Here is a 25,322-nt window from a genome sequence, read left to right on the forward strand (position 1 = left end):
CATACTCTACCGAATCTTGAAACTTGAACCATTTCTCCCATTTATCCTACTGAAGAGCTATCTGATTTTCGGCATCCTTCAACATATTAACTTTATCAATCTTACTTCTAAATTCCTGAATTACTAGCAAATAGCAATATGAAGGCTTTTTTGCATCTTTTCATTTCTTATGTGAAGAAAATATGACATTTACAGAGTTTTCACTGTGGATATTTCTATGGAGGACTGGATAGGAAGCCACGGCAACAGGGCTCCGGCAACAACTCTCTTTTTCTCCCTTTCCTGTGTCCCCCCCTGGCCATGACTCACAGCGGAGGCTCCGTCCAGCTCCCTTACTCCATCGCCGCAGAGTGTGGTCTGCTCGCTTCCCGGGCTCCGGCTCCCCATCGCTTACACCGAGGACCAGCACGCCACGTGGGAGACAACAGCTGACTGACCCCACATGACGCCGCTAGATCCATGCGGCTGCGTCGCTACTGAAGCTTGGCTGTCGGGGGTGTGAGCTCGCAGACGGGTCATGCAGCTACCGCCGGTGCGCAGCCAGCTGATCGGGCTTCCGCATGATTAAGCCACGTGCTGATCAGCTGGCCTGGAATCTCCCCGCTCACACCCACCCGATCTCTTGTGCTTCGGGTGCACATCGCAAGCTGCTAGGAGTTTGGGAGGACAGACACTTTCCGGCCCATGTGCTATGCTCTGCCGGAGGAGGGATCACTGCAGCTGGGGTAGCCAGGACGTAACAACTACTGCAGAGACACCGTTCTCTGCCCATGCCATTGCCACCTCATGTTTCACCGCCGCTGCTGCTGCCAGGGAGGACACTCGCATCAGCTGCTGCTCCAACGCCACTCTCAGCTGATCGGAGGCTGCAGCCGAAGACCAGGCTGCCACTGTACACTGCTGACCAGCTGATCAGGCCGCCGCTCTCAGCTACTCCAAAGACCAGGCAGTTACCCTGCAGATCAGCTGAGCCGTTCCGGCTCCCCGGACCAGCACAGGACCAGCATCTGCCCCATTCATAGGCACGGTAGGCAGCTGATCCCCGCACTGCACTGGTCCCAGTCTTCAAGCTACCCAGCATGGTCTCCGGGAACAATGCCCTCCACCAGAGTCTTACCCCCAGCACCTCCACAGGTACAACAGGGCCAGACGTTCTGCGCTGCACCACCGTGCTGGGTCTCCTGTGCCCATTGTTGGACTCTTAAGCCACCATACTGGGGCTGCTGACTAGGCCTCAGTCAGCATGGACCCATGCTCTCCTCTACCGCTGCCAGAGCCTCTCCACCGCAGGTACAAAAGGGCTATCAGAAGTCCCGAGCCCCACCACCACTGTGCCTGCAGCCCCATTGTTGCACATCAGGCTTGCAAACTGTCCAATTGCACCGACGGCCACTGGGACATTTAACCAGTCCACTAGCCAGCTACGGCAATGCCCAGGGACACTCTCTCTCCTTTCTCTTCTCTCTCTCTGCTCTACTTTTTTTTCCCCCTACTACTTCTCTCTCCTTTCTCTTCTCTCTCCTCTCTCTCTGCTCTGTCCTCACTTTCTCTTTATCTTCCTTCCTTTTCTCTTGCATCTTCTCTCGTATCTCTCTCTCTTCCCCAGGGTTGGACTGGGGGGGCATCTGATTCAAGTATCGCTGCAGAAGCGTTTGAGTGCCTATACGGCAGCGGATTACCCCCTCCAGTCCTTCTCCGGGGTCCACTTGTAAACTTCTATTCTCTATATCTCTCTACGCTTCTTTTCCCGGTACTCTGGGGGGCATCCAAATAGCTGCAGAGCTGTTGAGCGCTGCAGAGAAGGTAGCGCTCCACTCACATAGCACTGGATGTCTCCTCATGACCTTCTACTATGTAACTATGTAACTAAGTATTATGTTCCATGCACTGTGTACTCACTACAAAATGTAATGTACATTACTGCTTGCATTTTTGCTGTACCATCACCGACCCTGCATGTGCCAAAAATAATTCCGGGTACAACCCCCGTTGTACTTGGCGAAATAAATAAAAAAAATGATTCTGATCCAGCACACCCAGCACATAGAAACAGTCAGTAACGGCTTTAATCCTGTGACTGAAATATATCCAGAATGACAGAAAACAGAGATATAGCATCAAAATACAGTAGTGTGTAAATAACTCATCAGCTGCAGCTCTGTGTCTTGTTCCTGTGCCTCTACTTCACACAGTTCTAAAGTAAACAGTCATAAGATTACAGCCAGGAAAAGCTCATTCTAAAAGGCGGGTGTAAGCATCCAAGAAGAGGAATAAAGTAAGGGTCCTTCTCTTTAGATCCTTTCTCTGTAGTTGAAACATCTCTCCCCTGTTCTCATATGATCTGTGAGAAAGCATTGTGTGTGGACAGGGCAGAAACAAACAGTAAAATCATTCCTCTGTGAATAATGAAAGGGAAGTGGCACCTATCTACATGGTACAGTGATGGTATCGATGCCGACTCATGAAGCAGGGACCTGCATTTCCTTCCCAAAGGTTTGTGATAGGAGACTTCTGAAAATCTTCTATTGTAACTGGCTAGTAGCTCTATAGATATGCTTGGTTTACAGAATGACAGTTTCTATGATAATTGTCCTTTATGTAAACTTCAGGTTTCTGTACTTATAGTAAACCCAAGGTGAAAGTGATCTGTAGGCTGCAATATTACTTTCCTTTTAAACAATACCTGTTGTGTGGCAGCCCTGTTGATCTATTCGGCTGCAACAGTGTCTGAATAACACCAGAAACAAGCATGCAGCTAATCTTGTTAGTTCTGACAATATTGTCATAAACACATTTTATTTATTTATTTATTGTATTAACTACCTGAAGACCGCCCCACGCCCATTGGTGTGGCCGCGGCAGCAGCCCGAGGACCGCCTAACGGCAATTGGCGTCAAGTCCGGGGGCTGCAGTTTGCAGGAGATCACGCGCAGGCTGCGCGCGCATATCCTGCTTGGGGGGCGGAGCCCCGCCTTGTGTTAGACGGTGAAATCGCCGTCTTTACTATAAATACAGCTCTGCGATTAGCAGCAGCGCTGTACTGGGGACAGCCGTGTGACACGGCTATCCCCCCGAGGCACAAAAGAGCTATCGGCAGTGATAGGCTGAAGCCTATCACAGCCGATTGCTGTGATAGGCTGGCTGGGGGAGGGAGGGAGAGAGGCTGGCTGGGGGAGGCAGCAGAAACTTTTTTTTTAAATAAAAAAAGACTATAAATATTTATCATAAAAAAATAAACAACTGGGGGGCGATCAGACCCCACCAACAAAGAGCTCTGTTGGTGGGGAGAAAAGGGGGGGGATCACTAGTGTGCTGTGTTGTGCGGCCCTGCAGCTTGGCCTTAAAGCTGCAGTGGCCCTTTTAGTAAAAAATAGCCTGGTCTTTAGGGGGGTTTAGCACTGTGGTCCTGAAATGGTTAATAAAGCACCAACATATTACACAGCGCTGGACATTGGTTAATGTTACAGACAATATTTAGGGGTGACTTACAGCAATAAGACAATATAGAAATACAGGCAAACCAGATCATGCAACACAGTATGAGTACAAGGCAATGCTTAGCCACTGGATGGGAGCATGGATATTAGGCAAGTCAAGTTCACTCAAGAGTTCACTCAGATTCATAGGATAGGTGTACGGTAATGGAGGTGTGTGAACAGGAAGGAGACATAATGAGGAGGACCCTGCCCGAAGGCCTACAATCTAGAGGGAGAGGTAAGGACACGAAAGGTAAGGGACCAGAGTTCAGATGCAGGTTTAGAGCACTAGACCTGCATATGTTTGTTCAGGGTCTATGGCTGAAAGTATTAGAGGCAGAGGATCAACAGGACAGTCAGGCAACTGGTATTGCTTAAAAGGAAATAAATATGGCAGCCCCCATATCACTCTCATCTCGGGTTCACTTTAAACACAGTGAGGCACTTGATTTGGCCTGAGGAAGTGGGCAGGGACCCATGAAACGCATTGCCAGTGCTATTAAAGTTCATTTTTATATGAATTTGTCTTCATTGAGGTAAGCCACCTCAAACTGTATTTACTTTATTGTTTTTAATTCATTTTATCATTTTCTGGGCACTTTTTCATCCTGTTGTGCATTGTACCCCCCACCAGGCTGAGGGTAGGGGATACCCTTGGACCCTGTTTACGGGACCCTAGAGCCTTTTTCTTGAAAAGTGTGACCATTTCCGGGTTTATTGATCTCCACCTGCCTGCAGTGGTTGGTTGCCCCTTTGCAACCTCCCTTTGTGAGCACCCTTGTTTATATTTTATTGCTTCTTCTATCATGTGTGACGTACTGCACCATTTGGGCTCCCGGTGTTTTTTCTTTCCAGGGTGACTGTTCACCCTCTACTTTGTTGCTTTAAATGCTCACTGTACCATGGCCCTGGGTTAATGCAGTAAATGTTATCAGTGGTAGCAAAAGTGCCAGTTAATAACAACTGATCACATTAGCAGCATCATATGGACCAGATTTTTTTTTTTCCTATATCATACCAAAGTGCAATGTTTAAATGATTTCCCCCCACTCATATCCTGCCAGTAGTAATATACACTCTAAGCGTTTTCTGAAAGCTCTAATACACGATCTTCCTTCACCTCTGTCTCTCAAAACCGTGCAGTGTTGTGAATTTGATAAGTGCCATAATAATAACTGCAATGAAACACAACACAGCCTGCAGTGAATCCACCGCAAACCATTGAAATTCGTAGTGAAATGTCAGCATGGGAGAGCTTTGTAGGCTTGACACAGCTTTGTCATTGCAAATGTCTATAGAATGGGCACAGCTAATGTGGTTTGAAATAACGTGTGGGCAGGTATACACAATTCTTCATAAGAAGAGATATGCAGAGGTTTTCAATCTGAATGGGGATTGTGTCAGTCCTCAACGCCCATGTAATCTTCCTTCTTCCCCAGAGATGTAGAAGCAAATCAGTCTAGACCTTAGTTAATGACAGCGATCTTGGATGATGCAGCAGTCTAGCAATGCATTAGCTTTAACTGCTGCAGTGCCACAAGACAGAACCGACTGTTAAAACCCTGTCTAAATATTACAAAGGGGAAACTTGTGTAACTGTAACAGTACTGGACAGGCAGCCAGTGAAATGGCCACAGTTGCAGCAATACTGAGATAGAGAGAAGAAATATCACAATAATGTTGCAAAGAAATATACAGTATATACATGCATTCAAGATAACAAATACAGTGGAAAGTACAGTGTGCACACAAAGGCCCAGGGAGCCTATCTAACTAACTGAATATATACACAGAAAATAAATACAAGCAGGTGCAGTACAGAAGGAAGCAGGTGAGACACAAGGTCAGCAGACACAAGCTAGATCAGGAACAGATCAGGGACCAGGTGTGCCCAGAGACTCACGCAGATCAAAGTTCTGGCACTGCTGAGATCTTGCAGGGCTCTTAGACAGAGAAGCCAGTTGTGTAACTACAATTCATGGGGCCCCCAGCGAAGCTTTGATGGGTTCCTCCAATGTTCACATCCCTTCCTTTGTCTCTCCTTGGTCCTATCCACAGCCATGGGGCCCATCTCACAAGAGTCATAAAACAAGTGTGGCCATCATGATCTTCACACCCATAACAAGCGTAGCCACAAAAACACCTGATCTTTTCCACCTCTTGTTTCCCCCATTCCTTTAGATTGTAAGCTCACAAGGGCAGGGCTCTCTCACCCTTTTGTGCCTTGAAATGTTATTCATTTAATAGCTTGCTCTCTGTTATACATTTTATTCATCATGTTAGATCTGCTATTGTGATCACCAGTTCAGTATTTTATACCCGTGTCCATATTTGATGTATATCATTGTCTGTATCATTATGTATCCCTGGTTTGTTTTCTTACATTGTACAGCACCACGGAATATGTTGGTGCTTTATAAATAAATAATAATCTGGAGTATAGTCCCCTGTATCGGAGGAAGGTAACTTCAATTGGAGCTTCCTGCAGCTCTGGGCCTCCCTGCGATCGCTGGTGTTGTTTCCCTCTAGTTATGCCCCCTAAGAGAGGCCAAACCTGCTGCATGATTATACCGAAGAGCCAGTAAGCTGCGCAGTACGCCTCCTGTGGATAGGCCAGGGAAACACAAGGGCTGTCTCCAGACAGGATGGAGCCACCTGTGGTAGGACATGGGTGCTAAACAGCAACACAAGAGATGAGAATAAGAACGATATACTGGTCAAATAGCTCCCTGTTCAATTCACTGGCCATGCGATAGAAGAGATGCAAATCTTAACACTATTTTTTCCCAAACTGCATTGAAGTAAATGGCATTGGCTTTAGTGTTTAACCACTTGCCGAGTGCCGACCGCGCACTCATAACGCGAGTCGGCAAAGTGGTAGCTGCAGGACCAGCGACGCACATCTGCGTCACCGGTTGCAGGCTAATTAATCAGGAAACAGCCGCGCTTCCTGTCAATTCACGGCGGGGGGCTCCATGAATAGCCTGCGGGCCGCCGATCGCGGCTCGCAGGTTAAATGTAAACACAAGCGGAAATAATCCGCTTTGTTTACATTTTTACAACGCTGCTATAGCAGCAGGCTTGTACTAGATCAGCGTTCCCCGGCCAATCAGCGGCCGGGGATCGCTGTCACATGACAAGCAGGAGCCTGTCAGAGGCTGCACAGGACAGATCCGTTCCTGTGCAGCCTCCGATCTCCGGGGCAGGGAGGGAGGAGAGGGAGCGGGGGAATCCTGCGGTGGAGGGGGCTTTGAGGTGCCCCCCCCCCCCCCGCCAGCCACACGCAGGCAGGAGCGATCAGACCCCCCCAGCACATCATCCCCCTAGTGGGGAAAAAAGGGGGGTGATCTGGTTGCTCTGCCTGCTATTTGATCTGTGCTGGGGGCTGTAGAGCCCACCCAGCACAGATCTTCTAAATCAGCGCTGGTCCTTAAGGGGGGCTGAGTCCTGAAGTGGTTAATAGCAAAGCCCCCTTCATGCTGTTATCACCAGATATGTATGTAAAGGAGAATAGTAGGAAGAAGGGGATTTTATTTTCAAAAACACCTTGTAGCGTTTGAGAAAATAGATTATATAATTACAAGAGGACAAATAGTGTTTACAAGCGATTAAATGACAGAGAATGTATCTACCGATTTGTATTGAAATTTTTACATATATCTCCAGAAACTGCAGTGAATTTTGGTTTCCTGTTGGTCAGTACACACAACCACATCTAAAATATTTTCATATTCTTAATTAGTCATACTCAACTTTAATTAATGAGCCTATGCCGATAACCTCAGAAATGTCCCACAACAATATCCTCTAAAATCTTTATTGAAAATCTCTGCACAGCCACCGCATGCAGCATGCCCCAGAAAAGCATCTTCAAATGTGACAGGTGCACCATTAGTCTTTTAACCGACCAATGAGGATCCTACCTGAGGAAAAGCTCAGTGTGTGGCGCCCCATGTGGTTTGGGCTCCCAATTCTGCATGGGTAACAAAGAGTTTAAGAGCCTAGGGAGGGGGGACCCTACGCTGTGGTCTCATTCACACTTGTAAACGCAGATCACGATTGCAATCGCCTAGCTCACCTCCACCACAGCCGATACCTAGAGCTCCACCGCAGCTACCCATAATGTGTAGCTGAACTCCACTGCCGTGCACACACGTGGATAAAATGTATACACTATGGGGGCAGCAACGGATATGGCGAGGTGGCGGATTCGGCTGATTCATGAGAGATTTCATGATGAAATCAATCAGGAATTGGCCTGTGGTGTATGAGCAGCTGACAGATATCTCTCTGATTAGATTCTATCAGAGAGAGATCTGTCTCTCGAACAAATCTGCCCAACATCTCTAAATGTATGGGTACCTTTGTTGTCCTTAAACTCTGTACCCACTGGGCGATACTTGCGGCGATGCTACCCGACATCGGGCAACATTGTGTAACATAAGCATGTTGAACAATGTTGCTTCCCCAAAGCGATCGTGTATCGTTAAGTGACTGACATGATGGTTTGGATTGTGTAGATACCCGATGACTCCAGTGCAAAGTACCGCGATCGCTTGAAGTCTCGTTGACCCATCGTGTAACATCATGCATACTCACCGGCAGGAAGATGGAGACAGATAAGTCGGCAGAGCGCTCGTTGTCAGGGAGACATCGCTGGACCCATCTCCCTGCATCGCTAGGTGCGTACATAGCATTATTGTGAAGTAAGTTCCCCAGTTATGCTATGATCTCCTGTGATCCCTGCCTCACATAAACACTGAGCACAGCTTCTGATAGCAGAAGTCCACAGACAAAGTCATTATATACTGTGAGTAGAATCGTTTTATTAACCCTTTTTGCACTAAACAGACAAATGTCTATTTGCAATTTTATTTAGTTAGAAAACTTCATTTCCATTTAAAGTTATGGAGTTGCAATAACCATCTGTTTTAAGAAGGCAATACTGAATATTTGCTATAGGAGACATATATCTCATTAATGTCCTGACTGTTCAATGCTAAGAAGGGAAACATCAAACAAACAGCAGGGACACAATTTTAGCATCTCAAGGCAATGACACGTCCACAATCTCTTCATTGTCATGTGACTCTGCTGAAATGCCATATTATCACTCTGCTCACCTGGCAACAACAGGATTTTTGAAGAGATGAAATCAGCTTCGCTTGGAACAAAGGCATCCAAGCAACCAAATTCCCCTGGAACCCTAACCCTTTAAAGAACACCCTGATTGGTTACTCTTCTTTTATGCCGTAACTGTGCACATATCTGAGCAGTGTGTGCTTCTGTTACTGTCACTGTGTCTGAGGCGTGGAAATGACACGGTTTATTTCCCAGTCTTCCCTACAGGGCCAGTAATTCTTCCAATCTTCCTATAGCAACACACAGCTGTCTGGCACTATGCTGGCACAGCATTTAACCAACGCCTCTCTCCAGTTCATTCTGATTAGCTTAATAGGTGACAAGCAGAGACAGAAACAGGGAAGGTCAATGCCAGCTTTTTAATGCCTTTCTGTAGGCTGTGTCTTTTCTGCAAGCACCAGAAACCTGACTGAAGCTCTGACTTCTTTTAATGTGTAGCCATTCACTGCTGTGAAAGCTCAACTGTGCTGCCAAGGTCACAGTGATGCGACACACATGAAGAAAAATACTGCTACCCAAATCTAGGTTTCCTGAAAAGTCAGTTCACCATCTCATTACAGTCTTTTATGGAGGTCAAGATCAGAAAATAGTAGGGAAGATTATGAGAGCAAAATGGGTACGAGAAATAAACCTAAACCTGGGCAGCACAGTGGCGTAGTGGTTAGCACTCTTGCCTTGTAGCCTGGGTCCCCAGTTTGAATTCCAGCCAGGGCACTATCTGCATGGAGTTTGTATGTTCTCCACATGTCTATGTGGGTTTCCTCTGGGCACTCAGGTTTCCTCCCACATTCCAAAAACATACAGGTAAGGTCATTGGCTCCCCCCCCCTAAATTGGCCCCAGACTATGATGCATACACTACACAATACATACATAGACATATGACTATGGGAGGGATTAAATTGTGAGCTCCTCTTAAGTGGAAGTTGAACTAAACTCAGAACGTTCTCTCTGATCTAAAATATTAGCCACAGCATGATAATATTTAAGGGCAAAAAAGATAACAATGTATGGAAATCCTAAAAAAATGAAGTTTTACTAGGTTTCACTTTGCAGGGAGCACTAAAAGGGTTAAGCCTCCGTGTTCACTGTATGCCAGAGCTGCCTCAGCAGAGCTCTCCTGCAGTGTATTCACAGTTACAGAGCTAATTAGACATTTTTGTCTAATGTTTAAAACACAGAACACACAGAAGTCAGAGAAGAAAATTCTTCAGCAACTATATGTAGGTGTGAGCTGACTCTGGAATTGGGCCTTGTCGGGCTGTCCTGACCTTCATGAGTCTTCAGTTAGAGTCTTTTGCAAATATCAGGTTAGAGGCTCGTCTGGAATCCGACCCTAGAGGGGGGGTACTGTGAGGATCCGCTCGGCTGCCTGCGCAGGCAGGCAGCTTTTTGACCACTGTTCAGGTCTGCATTCTGCAGGTCTCTGGAAGAGAGACCTTTTGTCAGTTTTGCAGCTTGCTGCTGCTGGGGAATTTGCATATGTTGGTCATGCAAATTTCCTAGCCACATCCTCTGGAGGTTTGTACTATAAATACCATGTGATATCACAGACCTGGGCTGGTCATAAGGGTTAGTCCTGTGAAACACTCCTGGAGTGTCAGCCTTGCTCAATGTTTAAAGATTAGCTCAGAGTAATTCCTGGGACTGCACTAGGCAGGTTCCCTAGTGCAGATAGGATTGCATATCTGTTTGTTTGTCTGTTACGATTGTCCTGTCCCAGCGGTGGTCGACAGGAGATCGTTCTGTGTGTCTGGGTGCTAACCGGAACAGCGGTTGTTACTGGTAGCCCCTTCTGATCTGTCTTGCCTGGATCGCACTCGCCTTGCGCCAGTGCTGTGGATCCTATCTCTCACTTATTCCTGTTTTCGTGTATCTGTCTTGTCTGCTACGAACGCTTGCTGGAGGCTCGGTGAGGTAACCGTTAAGCAAGCGCTCGCGTCCTCTGTTTCATGTTTGTCTGTCGGTGGTTAGTTAAGCGTGCTTGTCTCTGTTGTGCTTATCACGCGGAGACCACGCAGAAAACGTGTTCGCTGTTGCGAATGAGTGCGGTGTTCGCGTTTAGTTAGCGTTTGTTATTTTCCTTATCTTCTCATTGTATGATTTGCTGTGCCTTTGCTACTCTCGTGCTCTGCCTTGCTGTAGCCTTGTGTCACCTCAGGCAATCGCCTTTCTCGCGATTGCGTTCCTAGTTCATATCTGCTGTTGTATGTGCACCGTCGCGGGTTGGCAACTAGATTGGGGCACATACATACATTCTGTCCCTGTGCTCATTCTCTTCCGCAATCGCTTCTCTTGCGATTGCGTTCTCACTTGGTTTCTTCTGTTGTGTGTCCACCGTCACAGGTTGGCGGCTAGATTGGTGGACATACATACATTCCTCATCTGTGCTTATTCGGTCTTGTGTCACTGTTAGCAATCGCCATCTCTGGCGATTGCCTTCTCACTTTATCTTCATGGTTGTGTGTTCATCGTCGCAGGGTGGCGACTAGATTGGTGGACACACATACCCTCTGTCGCTTTGATCTCTCTCTTTCAGGGCTATCTTGCCCTGCGTTTCTTCCCTTCCTACAATTCCTGTCTGGCATCTGTGGCAGGGCAGAGGAGCTGTTCCTCTGCACTCCACAGCTCCACCTGTCGACAGGATTTTCCCTCTACAGGTGCATTGCACCTTTTGCTGGGTTCCCTCAAATTATACGCTTGTGGAGGATTTCCGCAGTGTCAGCGCACGTCTGGTTGCGCTGATCACGGAGAGAATTCCACAATCGTTACAGTAGGATAAAGATGTTTCATTGTGTCCTGTGCAAGAGTTTAAGTTTACTTTAAAGACAAGCTGATACTTCTAGTTAGAAACTCTTAACAGAATCTAAGTGTAGAGAAACCGAGAGCCCAATATAGTGTAGTATGTTAAGCATAAATGAAGTAAAGGTTATCGTAAGAAAATTATACTCACAAACATCGGGTACCACAAAGGCAACCACTGTATAGGCAGGTGAGAAGATTAGAGCTGTCCTCACTCAGGGATGAGAAGTCGCTCTCTGTAGATGCGAAAGGGGGTAGATCACCCCTCCACCAGGGGTGGACACAATATAGCAGTAGGAGAACAGAGGCGCCAGCAGAATAAAAGCGGATAAAAACTTTAAAATTTGCTGGGAGGAAGTGGTGGACTTACCTCCATAAAGCAGACACGAAAGACTGTCTGAATAGCAGCAATCACATTTATTAAATAGTACCCCAAAAAAAGTGCAACGCGTTTCGCAGGACCAGCCCGCTTCATCAGGCAATAAACATGGGGACAAAACTGTAGACAAGAGACAGTACATTATGCTATAGTAAATTCTGCAGTTACAAATTTGCATATCAATATATTGCATATCATAAAGCATACCATATGAAAAATTGCTTCATGGAGATGGCATAAAAGAGTTGGGTGTACAAGTAAACAATAGGGGGTAGAAGCTATGGTGCTCGTGATAGTAATAGGCTATGGGTTTTTTTTACACAGATTTGCAATGAGTGGTATTGGTAATGGACAAGGGTATATGTCAGCAAGAGTAATGGGTAATAGAGCATTGAGAAGAGAACAGGGAGCCAGAAATACAGGGTAAAGAGTGCAAATAAAATAACATAAAGAACTCACCAGAATTTCGGCAATAGCATGCCATCTCCACGAAGCAATTTTTCATATGGTATGCTTTATGATAAGCAATATATTGATATGCAAATTTGTAACTGCAGAATTTACTATAGCATAATGTACTGTCTCTTGTCTACAGTTTTGTCCCCATGTTTACTGCCTGATGAAGCGGGCTGGGCCTGCGAAACGCGTTGCACTTTTTTTTGGGGTACTATTTAATAAATGTGATTGCTGCTATTCAGACAGTCTTTCGTGTCTGCTTTATGGAGGTAAGTCCACCACTTCCTCCCAGCAAATTTTAAAGTTTTTATCCGCTTTTATCCTGCTGGCGCCTCTGTTCTCCTACTGCTCTTAACAGAATCTGCACTGGTTTCATGTTTTGTGCAAAATAAACTATGGTGCCTTGAACCAGTTGTCATAAGATGTAAGTGTGCATGCAAATCTGTTAGTTGTCTGGGTAATAAATGATTTTAGGATTATAGTGACAGAATTATAAATACACAAATATAGCCCTGCATTTGAAGAATGCAACTGATAAGAAACTGTTACTCATCCAGATAAAGGTACCCAGAGACATGAAATGATAGTCCCTGACTGATCTTGCTTGGCATGGGGGAGCGTATTTCTGTCCTCTACTCTGCTGTCATGTCACAAGAACAGGAAGGCTCAGATCAAAGGTAATCTATGCTTCACTGAACTTGTAAAATGATTATAACAGGAGGGGAACAGCACAGCAGCTAGCTGACAGGGAAGGAGGAGGCTGCCAGTCATATGTCAGTAGCTTGCCTGTAAACAGGCCATTGTGGCTGCCATGTATCTATTTAACAGGAAACAATTAATAATGCAAGCACCCCATTTTAAACCTTTAAAAATGCAGTGTTACTTTATAAAGGGAATAGAAAATAATTCAAGCTTATTCCACGTTGTTTTCGGCAATGCAAGAGTGCTGAAGCTACTTAAAGTGGTCTAACACCCAGCATTTCAACTTTGCTTTAAAAGATTGCTTACAGCTTATAAACTATTATGCCAGATTTTTTTTTTAGCAGAAATTCACTGAATGGATTAAACATGACATTTTAGTGCTGCATTTAGCTAGAAATTCTCCTCTGTGCTTGCTTGTTTAGTTACAAATGTATCTATCTACAATGTAACAAACAAACACTGCTCTGATAGAACAAAGAGGGCTTCCCCGGCAGGCTTTTCAAAGGGGTATTTGTATTCCAAATACATTTTGTAACTAAAGATAAGAACGGATGCGGATTCCTAGTTAAATCCAACACTAAAATGTCATGTTTAACCCATTCAGTGAATTTCTGCTTAAAAAAAAATCTGGCATAATAGTTTGTAAGCTGTAAGCAATCTTTTAAAGCAAAGTTGTAATGCTGGGTGTTAAACCGCTTTAATACTCACTTTACCTCGTTAGGTAAAAGAATATGAAAGTCAATAAAAACTGAGAGTCCATATATTGTAATTGTCAGCAGCCCAATAGGCTGCCTGTAACTTGACAGGAAACTTGACAGGCAGCCTATTGGGCCAATCAAAGTGCAGGGATAATGTCCGGTAAAGTGATTGGACCCACAGGGGCTCAGGGCAGGACGAATGGAGCTCTTGTCATTGCCAATTAGCAGGCATAAGTTCATAGCGCTTGACACGCTACCCTCATAAGGCACGCTAACTCTGATAAGGCACATTAGCCCTGATAAGGCACGTTAACTCTGATAAGGCATGCAAAGCATGCTGTGAGGGGAGCAAAAGGAGATAGCGAGCGTTACAGGAGGTAACGCTCGCTATTTGTTATAGTTAATCAACCCCATAATGCAGTGTTCTCCCCCGGCCCTTTTAGCTGGGTAATCCACCTAGCTAATTTTGGGGAGCACCTGGCTGTCATTGGCTTGCCTGCCCATCCTCCTCTTATGCTGTAAGGGCTCTTTCACACTAGAGGCAGCGGTAGAAAAGGCTAGAACGCTGCCTTTTGGCTGTCAGCGTTTTGGTGCTTTTTGAAGGCATTTTAACGCCAATACATGACTATCAATATAATGAGAAACGCCATGGTCAGCCCTGAAAAAGCGCCAGAGAGCTTCAAAATGCAACGCTCCAAAACGCAGCGTTAAGTGTGAAAGGTAAAATAAAAGTCTATGGACTTTCATTTTACCATGGAAAACACTAACTATGGCCGTGGCGGTAAAATGCTAAAAAAGGCCTCTAGTATGAAAGAGCAATAAGCAGAGTTGCACCGGCCCCGCATTCCTCCCGTGCACCCCACCCGGCTACTTTTTTATGCCACCCGGCTGGAAAAAAATTCTGGGGAGAACACTGTAGTGTGTACCTAGCATTAAGACCCAATACTGTACTGTATTATGTTTTATCGCTGTATTGCTGCATCAGTTAAGCTTCCCGTTGTTTTTTTCTGATTTTCATCTCACGAGAACCTTAGAAAATTAAACCCAGCATATTAGAGTAAAATGAGTCACTGCAGCCAGTACAGTACAGCTTCATGACATATATACACAGTCATGCTTACTTAACTCATAGACCAATCTCTAAAGTAAAACAATCATAAAAATTAGAATTTGTCTTCCTGATCAGACTAATGCAAGCTAAAATATGATTACTTCCTTCAGATTGATGCATTTTACATATTACAGTTCTGGAATTTGTCAAGCTGTAGCCAGAATTCAGAAAACAACATTGTTAAAAGTAGAAAGTAATCTGCAGGCAAAAGCCAAACCTTTTAGGACAGGAGATTGCCCAGCGAAACAGGAAATTTGGGCACTGGCAGGTCTTCGGTAAAATGGGCACTGCACAGACTGCAATGTTAATTGGGGCTATAGGGGTACCCTGTGGGTAAGTTGAGTTGAGTGACACCTAATAAATATCAGAATAAGGAGGTGCACATATGGGGGTGTGGGGGAGGGGGCACTAGTCGGTTAGGGTTAGGCATCGTTAAAGGGAGAGTTCAAGTAAGAGTAGGGTTATGTTTACGAATAGTACGAATTACCAATATTCTACTATTGTATTACCCATTGCCCATTAGATCAATATAAGTTATTTTACTGATATTCTGCTAACGGCTTTCCCCACGATGGGGTATGACCTAACTTTTAATGTTCTGTATGCAGCGGATTCACCATGCATATAGTCATAGTACTGTGAGATGGAGGATAAGTATTAGGCATCATTTTGCCTGGAAGATATTTAGTTTGGTTAATGTTGGACAGTTTCTAGGGTTGCTTCAAATATGGCTGCAGCTTTCATAGTGGTAAACTAGGCCACTGCACAGGGACCTACGCAAAGTCCAGGTAAGTAAGCGAGCCGGAGCGCAGATGGGCCAACGCCCCTACGTGTTCCTGTGGCCAGAAGCGATCTGCGCCTGCGCAACACTACTGCGCCAACTGACTCACTTACCGGGACCCATAGTGGAGAATGAAGGCAGCGGAGAATGCAGAGGGACCGATCAGCCTGCAGGAGGCTGGAGGAAGCCCCAGTATAAATGTTATCCTTGTGTAGTTGCAGGTCAACTCAGGTACACTTTAAGGCCCCCTTAGTCAGAGACCACTTTACAGTCAGTACAGTTTAAAAAAGTAAGGGGCCTCACCTAAATTTTCCCAGGGTACCTTTTCTCCTAAATTTTCTCTGATAAGGAACAACTCCTCTAACCATCATTTGCCAGCATGAGGCCACCTTCTAGTTTTTGGCTTTTGGGTGGATTATGCAGATGATCTTCAGAAGTCTGTAGTCAACCAACTACATAGATTCAAAGGACACTTAAAGCGGAATAAAACCCAGCATTTCTTCTTTGCTCAAAAAGATTATGTACAGCATATTATATACTACCACCATTTTTTTTACTAGAACAACATTTAACTAGTTAGACACAGGACTGACAAGTTCAGTGCAGAGAAACCCGGACACATCCGAACTGGAGATAATGTTATCTTGTGTTTACTTAATTGTATCAAATGAGGAATGTGACACATTCTCTGACTGTGCAGACTCTCCTGAACACAGACAGACACTCAGAAAGCATTTTTGCCTTCAATACAAGATGAATAAAACTAGTTAAAATGCAGTTAGCTCTCAGAGCAAAAAAAATGTACTTTGGGAACGTATAATTTCTAAATGAATAATAATACTTATGCACAAAAGCAAATATGATAACCGTATGACATATAAAAAGTAGGAAAACATGTTTTTTATTGAATATTATGTCAGGGTTTGATACCGCTTTAAAAGGGTGGGTATATGTAGCCCATTTTTCAATAAAGTGGATGCAGAGACTGACAGTCTGACAGGTCTTCATATCTAAAAAACTTGCATCACCTCCACCCTTACCTTACTGAAAAATGATGACGAGCAGAGTTTATATTAAGTTGGCAATGCAGACCAGATTTACTAATCCCATTGCAGGAAACCCATGAGAGAACATAATGATTCCTGTAAAGTTCTGCTGCAGATGAATGGACACAACTGCACTAGAACAATTACTAATTCAGAAATATTCTGAAAACTCTTGTCATGGTAATCATCAGATAAGGGTTGTAAGCAGGGCTGGATTTACGACTCAGAGGCCCATAAGCACAGGTGTTCTGGTGCCCTTAACACCACTCCTGAACACAGGCTACACCCCCAACTAAAAATCTTCTGAAATGAAATCCCTTCCTTGTGTCACTAACTGTCCTTACAATCTTACACTCTAATCACTGTCTCTCATATCATACTTAGTGGCAGGAGACAAGGATTACGGTGTAAGTGCATGAGGTTAGTGATATGAGGCAGGGACTACACTGCAGCTCCTGAGTTCAGGGATCTGAGGAGGCGGCGCCTCTTCCACATAAGGCGCCTGTAGGCATGTGCCTACAGTGCCTTATGGAAAATCCAGCCCTGCTTGTAAGTATTTGCAATCAAATAATGGTCAATTTTTCATGAAGCCAAATGGGCCATATGCAGTAGAACTTAACCTCACTTTTGATTTCCAGATGTACTCTTGACAACACTGTGGAGAAAATACATTTAAAAAATGCATGATCTAAAGAATTGAGTGGCAGTAGCAACAGAAGTGTTATTCAGTGCTCCTAGGACAAGAGGCTGGGAAGCTCTTCATCATCTATTGCATCTCACCTGATAAGAATGATGACAGATGGAGTCTGGGCCATTGCGCCAATCATGCTGCAAACACACATCACACAGAGGAATGTGAGAAAGGCCTCCTGACATCCAGGGCTGGGACATTTTCCAGGAATCACTGTGCTATTCTCCAGGGGGACAGATGTGACGCATGAACAGCCAGTCAGGTTCTAGCAAAAAAACACAGCAGAGGTTATGCGAGGATTTTTATTCTGCTCCTTGTGTGCCGTTTATGGGCAATTTACCAAGAGGAACAGCCAAATAGTAATTAAGCTTTGCACAGTAATCTACCAATTATCTGTGCATTATTTGTATACATGACTTGTTTTCAACTCTGGATAAAAATATCATTTATAGAGGATTATTTATTTACAGGTTTATAAATGGAACCTTCGTACCAAACATAATATAAGAAGGTGGTTATTTCCTGAGATTAGACGGGCAGTCATTTGCAATGCCCAATATGATGGATGTTGCCATGCTTCAATGTGACTGAACAGTATTAAAGGAAAATACCAGCTTATGCTATATTGTTCTCAAATCATGTAAAAATTACCAGATTGACCACACACTTTGAACTACATTTCCTACCACATCCCAGAAACATACGAATAAGTCAATAGCCCTGGAACTACGGAAGTAGGCAGAAGACTATGGTAAGAATTTACCTTTGAGCTCCTCTGGAAGACAGTGAGGACATGACTATATAACATGGCTGTAGAAGATGACAACACCATTTAAACATGGAATAATACTGTGAAGATCCTAGTCCAGGCACAAATTCTAACGACTGCGGGAACAATCGCCCCGGTCAGCGCACAGCGTGTACGCTGACTCTGAGGAGATCTCCACAAGCGTTCAGACAGAGGAGCCCAGTAATGGTGGAACACACCTGTGGAGGAACAAACCCATCCAGCAGGTGGAGCTGTAGAGCACCGAGAGACAAATCCTCTGAACAGTCCACAGATGACAGACAAAAATTGCTCAATGCGAATGCAGCAATGAGCAATACATTTACAAGGCAGGAACAGGAACAGATCTGCAATAGATCAGATGAATGTCTGTCTAACTGATAGCAGACTTTGAGGGAACAGACATTCATTCACAGAGCATCCACAAATGCCAGACAGAAATTGCTCAATCCGAATGCAGCAATGAGCAATACCTTAACAGGACATAACAAGTCAGTATACTTTATTTCTTGTGAGAAATACATGAGTTTAGTGCACAGTAAAGTGGCGAACGCAACTAAGACGGTAGCCCCAGTGGGGGGAGCCCACTGGTGGCAGAGTATTCAAACAAACATGAGTTGAACACACTAATACAATAATGAAAATAACAAAGAGGCACCAGTATGTGTAGTGATTGGTGCAAACAGTATCTTGCTGATAGAGGCTCAGCGGTAACCTCTCCAGTGGCGAGGGCCCACTGGTGAGTGAGGATAGTCAGACAGATCAGCTAGGCAACAACCGAGCAGATAGAGGTACAGAATCGTAAGACAGGCTCAGAGTAAAGTTTCAGGCAAGAAGTCGGCAACAGGGTCAGATAAGCAGAGGTACAGACTCGCGAGGCAGAAGGAGCAGTCAGAAACAGGCAAGAAGTCATACATAGATAAATACAACTGATATGTAATATACTACTGATTACAGCTATCAAAGGTCAATTACAATATACACGGTAACATACAATAACTCTAGCTATGTGCAAATAGGCCGGGGTCCTGCTGGGTTCTATGCACTAGGATCTAACTAAAGTCTGACCCAGGATTTGCAGTCCAAAGACTAACGAAATGTCGGGCGGGGAAGCAGACTCAGGAAGTGACATTTATGGATGAAGGCACCAATCAGAGACAGACCTGTAAAAGGACAAGGTAGCAATCTGCATTCACTTAGCCTGCATCTCATAGGTTCATGCATCCCCCTGCAAACAGCATAGCACTTGAATTCAGAATAACAGACCACACCACAATGGAATGCGAATGAAATGCAAATGGACAATTCATTCATTGTGAATGTCAGAAAATCTCTGCAGACAGCAGCCAGCATAGTCTGGCTGCAGTAGTGTCTGAAGACAAAACAGACCTCACAGAGGAGATTATTATACAAATGTTTTCCTAGACCTGGGTAGGTTCTGAATGGCATGTCTTGTATTATCTGTGCGGAAGCTCCTTTATTCCCTGATGCCAAACTTCAAAAACTGACGGATGCCATTTTCTAAGACAAAGGTCTGTGTCTGCAGCCTGAAAACGATTCTTACCCAAGAAGTGTTTACTCTGCCCAGGTAGTCTCTAATTTTTTTGGGCTGGGCAGCCATGGGTCATGGAAACACTTTTGTAAAGCTCAGTATTTAGCTATGTATGTAGGGCGTAACTAGAGGGAAGCAGCACCTGCGATCGTAGTGGGGCCAGAGCTGTTTCGAGGTCCCCAACTACTAACCATCCCTTCATCCAATGCAGGGGACTACACTTCAGATCAGATGTTTTTGTAGCTATATTTGTTATGGGTGTGACGATCATGATGGCCCCACTTGTTTTATGACCCTTGTGAGAGGCAAGGGAAACGGTGTAAACATTTGGGGGCCCTATTAAAGTTTTGCTGGGGGGCCCAATGAGTTGTGGTTATGCCTCTGTCTATACGTACCAGTTGGGTATTCTGATTATTAAGTTAGCATCACATATATTTAGAACAGGGCCTGGAGATGTACTTTAATATTGCCCATTTAAAATCAATAAATTATTTTTTTAGTTGGCTTTTCAGTCAGCTCTCTGATCATTTTCCCAGGAACTTTGCCTATGTGGTTTAACATATGAACCCAAACACTTGTTTCACAGTACCAAGCACAACAAAGATGGCTCTAGAGAAAGATTGAAGGTGCTGAGTGGGAGTTACGCATTATAATTACTGACAGAGCTTTTGCAGACTGAGCAGGCCTTTAAGTAGGGCTAAGGCATGTGGACCTTTGCATATAGGTCGTGTTATAATTTAAGTAGGCCTCAGTTATTTGGACTGAGTTTTAGGTAAAATGCTTGTTCGCAGAGTATACCTTTAAATAGAGGTTTTCGTGATGCAGGCAGAAGCATCTCAGTGTCTGCTTGAAGCAGATGATACAAGCAGATACTGAGAAGATGTTCCTAGTCCAAGGTCTTAGGCCTACACTGCCCCAGAAAAATGGACTACGGGAACAATCAACATTGGCCATATTTATAAAACATAACATTCCTGCAACTAGGGCATAATATCTTATAGAATATTAATCGAGTAGGTGTGTGTCCTGACATCACAAGGGATCTGAACCAACCATAGATGGATCAGATGGGGTCACATTTTACCTGAGCTGAGATTAGGTCTGTAAATCATGTCAGTATGGACCCAAATGTTAATGGTATGTTTACATTTTGTTGAGTTCTTTCCATGAGTAATGTATTTTCTTTTAAGGGCAAAGGGAGCGCTAACCAGTGTTGGTATCGTGTTTCAAATACAGTGTTCAGTAAATGTATGGGAAGATATTTGAGCTTAGGTCTCAAACAGCTGAAATCCCTAGACAAATTAACCTTTTAAGGGCCCGTTTCCACTATAGCGTTGCGGAATCGCCGGCGAATCACCGCAGGAAAATCGCATGCGGGTGCGATTCCGCATGCGTTTTTTGCCACGATTTCGCATGCGATTTCGCATAGGTAAGGGTGATGCGATTTTAACCATGTCACTGCCTGTGTGAATTAAGATGGGTACCTATGCGAAATTGCATGCGAAATCGCGGCAAAAAACGCATGGGGAAAACGCATGCGATTTCCCTATTAAATACATTGCGTGCGATTCGCCTGCATTCCAAACGCAGGCGAATTCTGAGGGCCCTACCCTGCAGATTTTTTCTGCACAGAAAAACGTGCAGGAAAACGCACAAGTGGAAACAGTCCCATCCACTTGCACTGGCTATGCGAATTCGCATGCGGCCACCGCATGCGAATTCGTGATAGTGGAAACGGGCCCTAAGACACAGTAGCATTTTTTCACTGATAAAGAAAGGCACATTTTGAAACATGCTTGATTTGGAAACACTACCCATTTCATGAGTTTAAGTCCAGATATAACATCGCTGAGCCCCAAGGGTTAGTGTTAGGCAACAAGGTGGCATGGAGGGAAGTTAGTGTTAGGCATGGAGAGGAGTGTGTTTAACTACAATAACTGGGCTGGAAAGCCTTGGTAAGGCACTATTGTCTCTCTCTTGATAAAAAGGAGCCAGTGGTGTCTACAAGCTCACTTATATCCATATGACCAAATAAAATTGCAGACTGATCATAATGTTCCTATTTGTATGGCCAATATGTCCTTAAAGGAGGGGCTATATTTCTTAAAGCCATCTAATATGTCATTGAATGTAGATATTGAATGTAGATATGTTTTGTACAGGTCAAAGCCATATGTCCATCATTAGTGCTCTTTGGAGTACTCCTTTAAAGAGAACCCGAGGTGAGAGGGATATGGAGGCTGCCATATTTATTTCCATGTAAACAATGCCAGTTGCCTGGCAGCCTTGCTGATCTTCTGGCATAGTAGTGTCTGAGCCAAAGCCTGGAACAAGCATATGGCTAATCCAGTAAAATCTGAGTGAGCTGCGTCAGAGAACCTGATCTGCCGCATGCTTGTTCAGGGTCTATGGCTAAAAGTATCAGGGCCCTTTCACAATGTGGCGGTGCAGCATGTTGCCGCACTGCTACCGCAGCCTAATAAAAATCTATGGGGGAGTGCCTATACCCCACGTTGTGGTATGCTCCGCCGGAAGTGCCCTATCTAACACGCTTCAATACCTACGTTGCCATGCGGCTCCTCCGGCGATCAGTGTCGGGCTTAAAAGGCATGTAAGTCTATGGTAACACACTGCAATTATTTGCGTCGCGCATGCGTGTAAGCATACGCTTCCGCGCATGTCATCAATTGCCAAACAGGAAGTGAGCGTCACTTTCTGCGTGGCTAGATGCCAGACGAGGAATACTGCATAGTAACCCAGTATTCCCTGAAGGCCTGCTTATGGCGGTGCGGTGCGGCTGACGCACTGCCAATGTGCAGTGTAAAACCGGCCTCAGAGACATAGGATCAGGAGGACTGCCAGGAAGCTAGTATTGTTTAAAAGGAAATAAATATGGCAGCCTCCATATCCTTCTCACCTCAGGTTCCCTTTAAACACGTTAGAAACTGTTTATCAAGAGCTGTACTTTGTGAGCTGGGGGCTTAACAACAAAGACAGCTATTCCCATATTGCATCCCAGACTAATGCTGTTCTAATTTAGCCCTGCGCCACTTGACCATAATATTCCACTCACCTTCCAATTTTTCTCTTAGTTTGGTAATGAGGAGCCAGCAAATTGTGAGAGCAATAAGAGTGTGCTGTGAAGGCAAATAGCCTGTTGTTAATGAATAGGAGATGAGAGAATTATCAATGAATCAGCATGCCTTTTATTCCCAGTCTGTAATTGTCTCAATAAGATGAAGACCTGGGAAGCAGGAAATTGTTTCCTGGGGTTAATGCTGTGTTTAAAATGAGCTATCTCTACTGTAGTGTTTATCTTATACTGCTAGAATAAACAAAATTAGAACTAAGGACATTAACACTGTACTATCTGAGCACTGACACATAATAGGAAGGGATAAAAACAGCACAACTAAATTGTGTCTACACATGACTCCTTGGTTTTACCCCATAACCGAGGACCCTGTGTCATTAAGTTAACAAAAAATATTTCTTAACCAAGCCATTCCTTTTGATTTTCCACAGCCAAATAAAACCACAGTCATAAAACAATACAAAGAGTAAAGGCAGAACACAGTAGTAGTACAGTAGCCACCTGATGTTGCTTAAAAGGATACATCTGGGAATTAAAAAAAAAATCAAATATACTTCCCTGGGGCTTCCTCCAGCTTCTGGAAGCCTATGTGTCCCTCGCTGCAACTGAGCTCCAAGCCAGTCTCCTGGGGTTCCCTCCATATCAATCACCGGCCTGGTCGGCGGCCTCTGCCCATGCGCAAGTGCATGGCCACCCATTTGGCGACTGCTAAGGAGGGAATCCCGGGAGACCGGCTTGGAGCAGAGCTGTGACAAAGGGATACATAGGCTTCCAGGACCTGGAGGAAGCCCCAGGTAAGTAAATCCAGATAATAGAAACACATGCAATCAGGACTGAATAGAGGTCAGGCATACTTGGGAAAGATTACCCTTTTGAAACCTGAAAAGTACAAATAAATATACTGGCAGTCTATAGAAGGCTCATGCCAAAGTCTTATAGCATTGGGTTTTCACATATTTCATTGCAGCGCAGAAGGATACTTATTGGACTTACTACCTTAGTGCAACCAGCAAAGCAAGCAGACAAGTAGGTTATTCCATCGGAACCACACACTGGAGTGAAGGAATCATTACGGCATTCACAGCCACTATTGCAAGCAGAGGAGTAATCTAATGAAGATCCTGAAGAACTGTGGATCAAAAGACAAAACACCTGCATTTTATTTGTAGAAAACATAAACTAATAGCTACAAAACAAAGGTCACAATAAAGCTGTAAGTATTGTGTGTGCAACCTGTGTATGAAACATAATTGCATTAGATCACTGTACTGAGCTAGAAGTATTGTGTTAGGTCAGGGTTGATGATGTCAGGTGACAGACTAGAGTATTGGGGTTAGGACCTAAAGAGTAAATCAAAGGATATTGTTTAGGTTAAAAGTTTGACATTAAGTTTCTTTAGTGTAAGGGCTAAGGTTGGGCTCAAGGGTCACAGTTAAGAAAGCTTTACTGTACTCTGGAAATGAAAGATATTCATTTTATTATTTTTTAATTATAATGTATGATGTGTGTGCGCACGTGTAATTTTACTTTGTCGCTACTAGATGGCACTGCAAACACTATCCTGTTTACCAGGAAGTGTTCACTTTTTTTTTTTACATTTTAGTAACTTCTTACTACTTCCTGTATTATGAATGGACATGGCCCCTGATTGGGGTAATGTCCATTCATTCCAGGCATTGCAATTGATCAGAGGAACGCTTGTTTCGCTTGCCCAATCGTGGATCTCTGTGTTCTGATGGGTACAATCATCAGGGAAAGGGACGGGAAGGGCGCATGCACGGAGGCGAGCGACGCATTAAAATGTCCTGGAGCCATTAATAGGCTCAAGCAGGACATTTTAATGCGGCAACTTACCGATAAGTGGTTAAATCTACATTTTCAGTTTTTAATGTTTGATTGTCTCTGCTCAATGCCACATCTTTGAAGTATGCCAGAGCTATCAACTAGCTGCCCTTTTTAACTAATTCCTGCACTCAGAAGCTGTTCTCTTCAGGCAAGAATCCTATAGCTGTAATTCCTTATCAGTGCGGGTTATGCTGTCTGATCAGGTCCCAACTGGAGAGAAACTGTCACTTGCATACCTGAATGATAACTCTTTAATGCAGAAAAAAGATAAAAAGGTACACAGAACAGTTATGTGTATGCATGGCAATGTACATACACATGTTTATCTCATCAGTTTATTTTCCTCTCGGTACTCCTTTCACATACAAAATAGTGAACCTTCTAAGCTGCAACATGGCACTCACATAAAGGGCTTGATTCACAAACCCGTGCTAACTGTTAGCACGGACATGCTAAACAGTTAGCATGCGAAGTGCCGCACACAGACTTTTTCACGTGTAAAGTCCCACAATTGCGGACATTTGTATGCGATAGCGCGGACTTTTGCACGCAAAAGTCAGCGTTATCGCGTGCAAATGTCTGCGAACGAGGGACTTTGCACGTGAAAAAGTTTGTGTGCGGCACTTCGCGTGCTGTTTAGCATGCCCGTGCTAACAGTTAGGGCCCGTTTCCACTAGAGTGAATCTGCATGCGTTTCCTGCATGCAGATTCGCATAGACAATATAAGTGGATGGGACTGTTTCCACTTGTCAGAATTTTGA

General features: G+C 44.4%; 1 protein-coding gene across 1 annotated transcript in view; it reads right to left on the reverse strand.

Annotated features, from left to right (window-relative positions):
* Positions 1–25,322, reverse strand: part of SLCO3A1 (solute carrier organic anion transporter family member 3A1) — a 383,290-nt gene that overhangs the window by 50,333 nt on the left and 307,635 nt on the right. The window contains exons 7-8 of the mRNA XM_068275155.1: positions 23,713–23,845; positions 17,373–17,548 (exon numbers count right to left, since the gene is read on the reverse strand). Of these exons, the coding sequence (XP_068131256.1) occupies positions 17,373–17,548; positions 23,713–23,845 (309 nt within the window). The remainder of the gene's footprint in view (positions 1–17,372; positions 17,549–23,712; positions 23,846–25,322) is intronic.

Source organism: Hyperolius riggenbachi, chromosome 3 (assembly GCF_040937935.1).
Source record: "Hyperolius riggenbachi isolate aHypRig1 chromosome 3, aHypRig1.pri, whole genome shotgun sequence".
NCBI lineage: Eukaryota > Metazoa > Chordata > Amphibia > Anura > Hyperoliidae > Hyperolius > Hyperolius riggenbachi.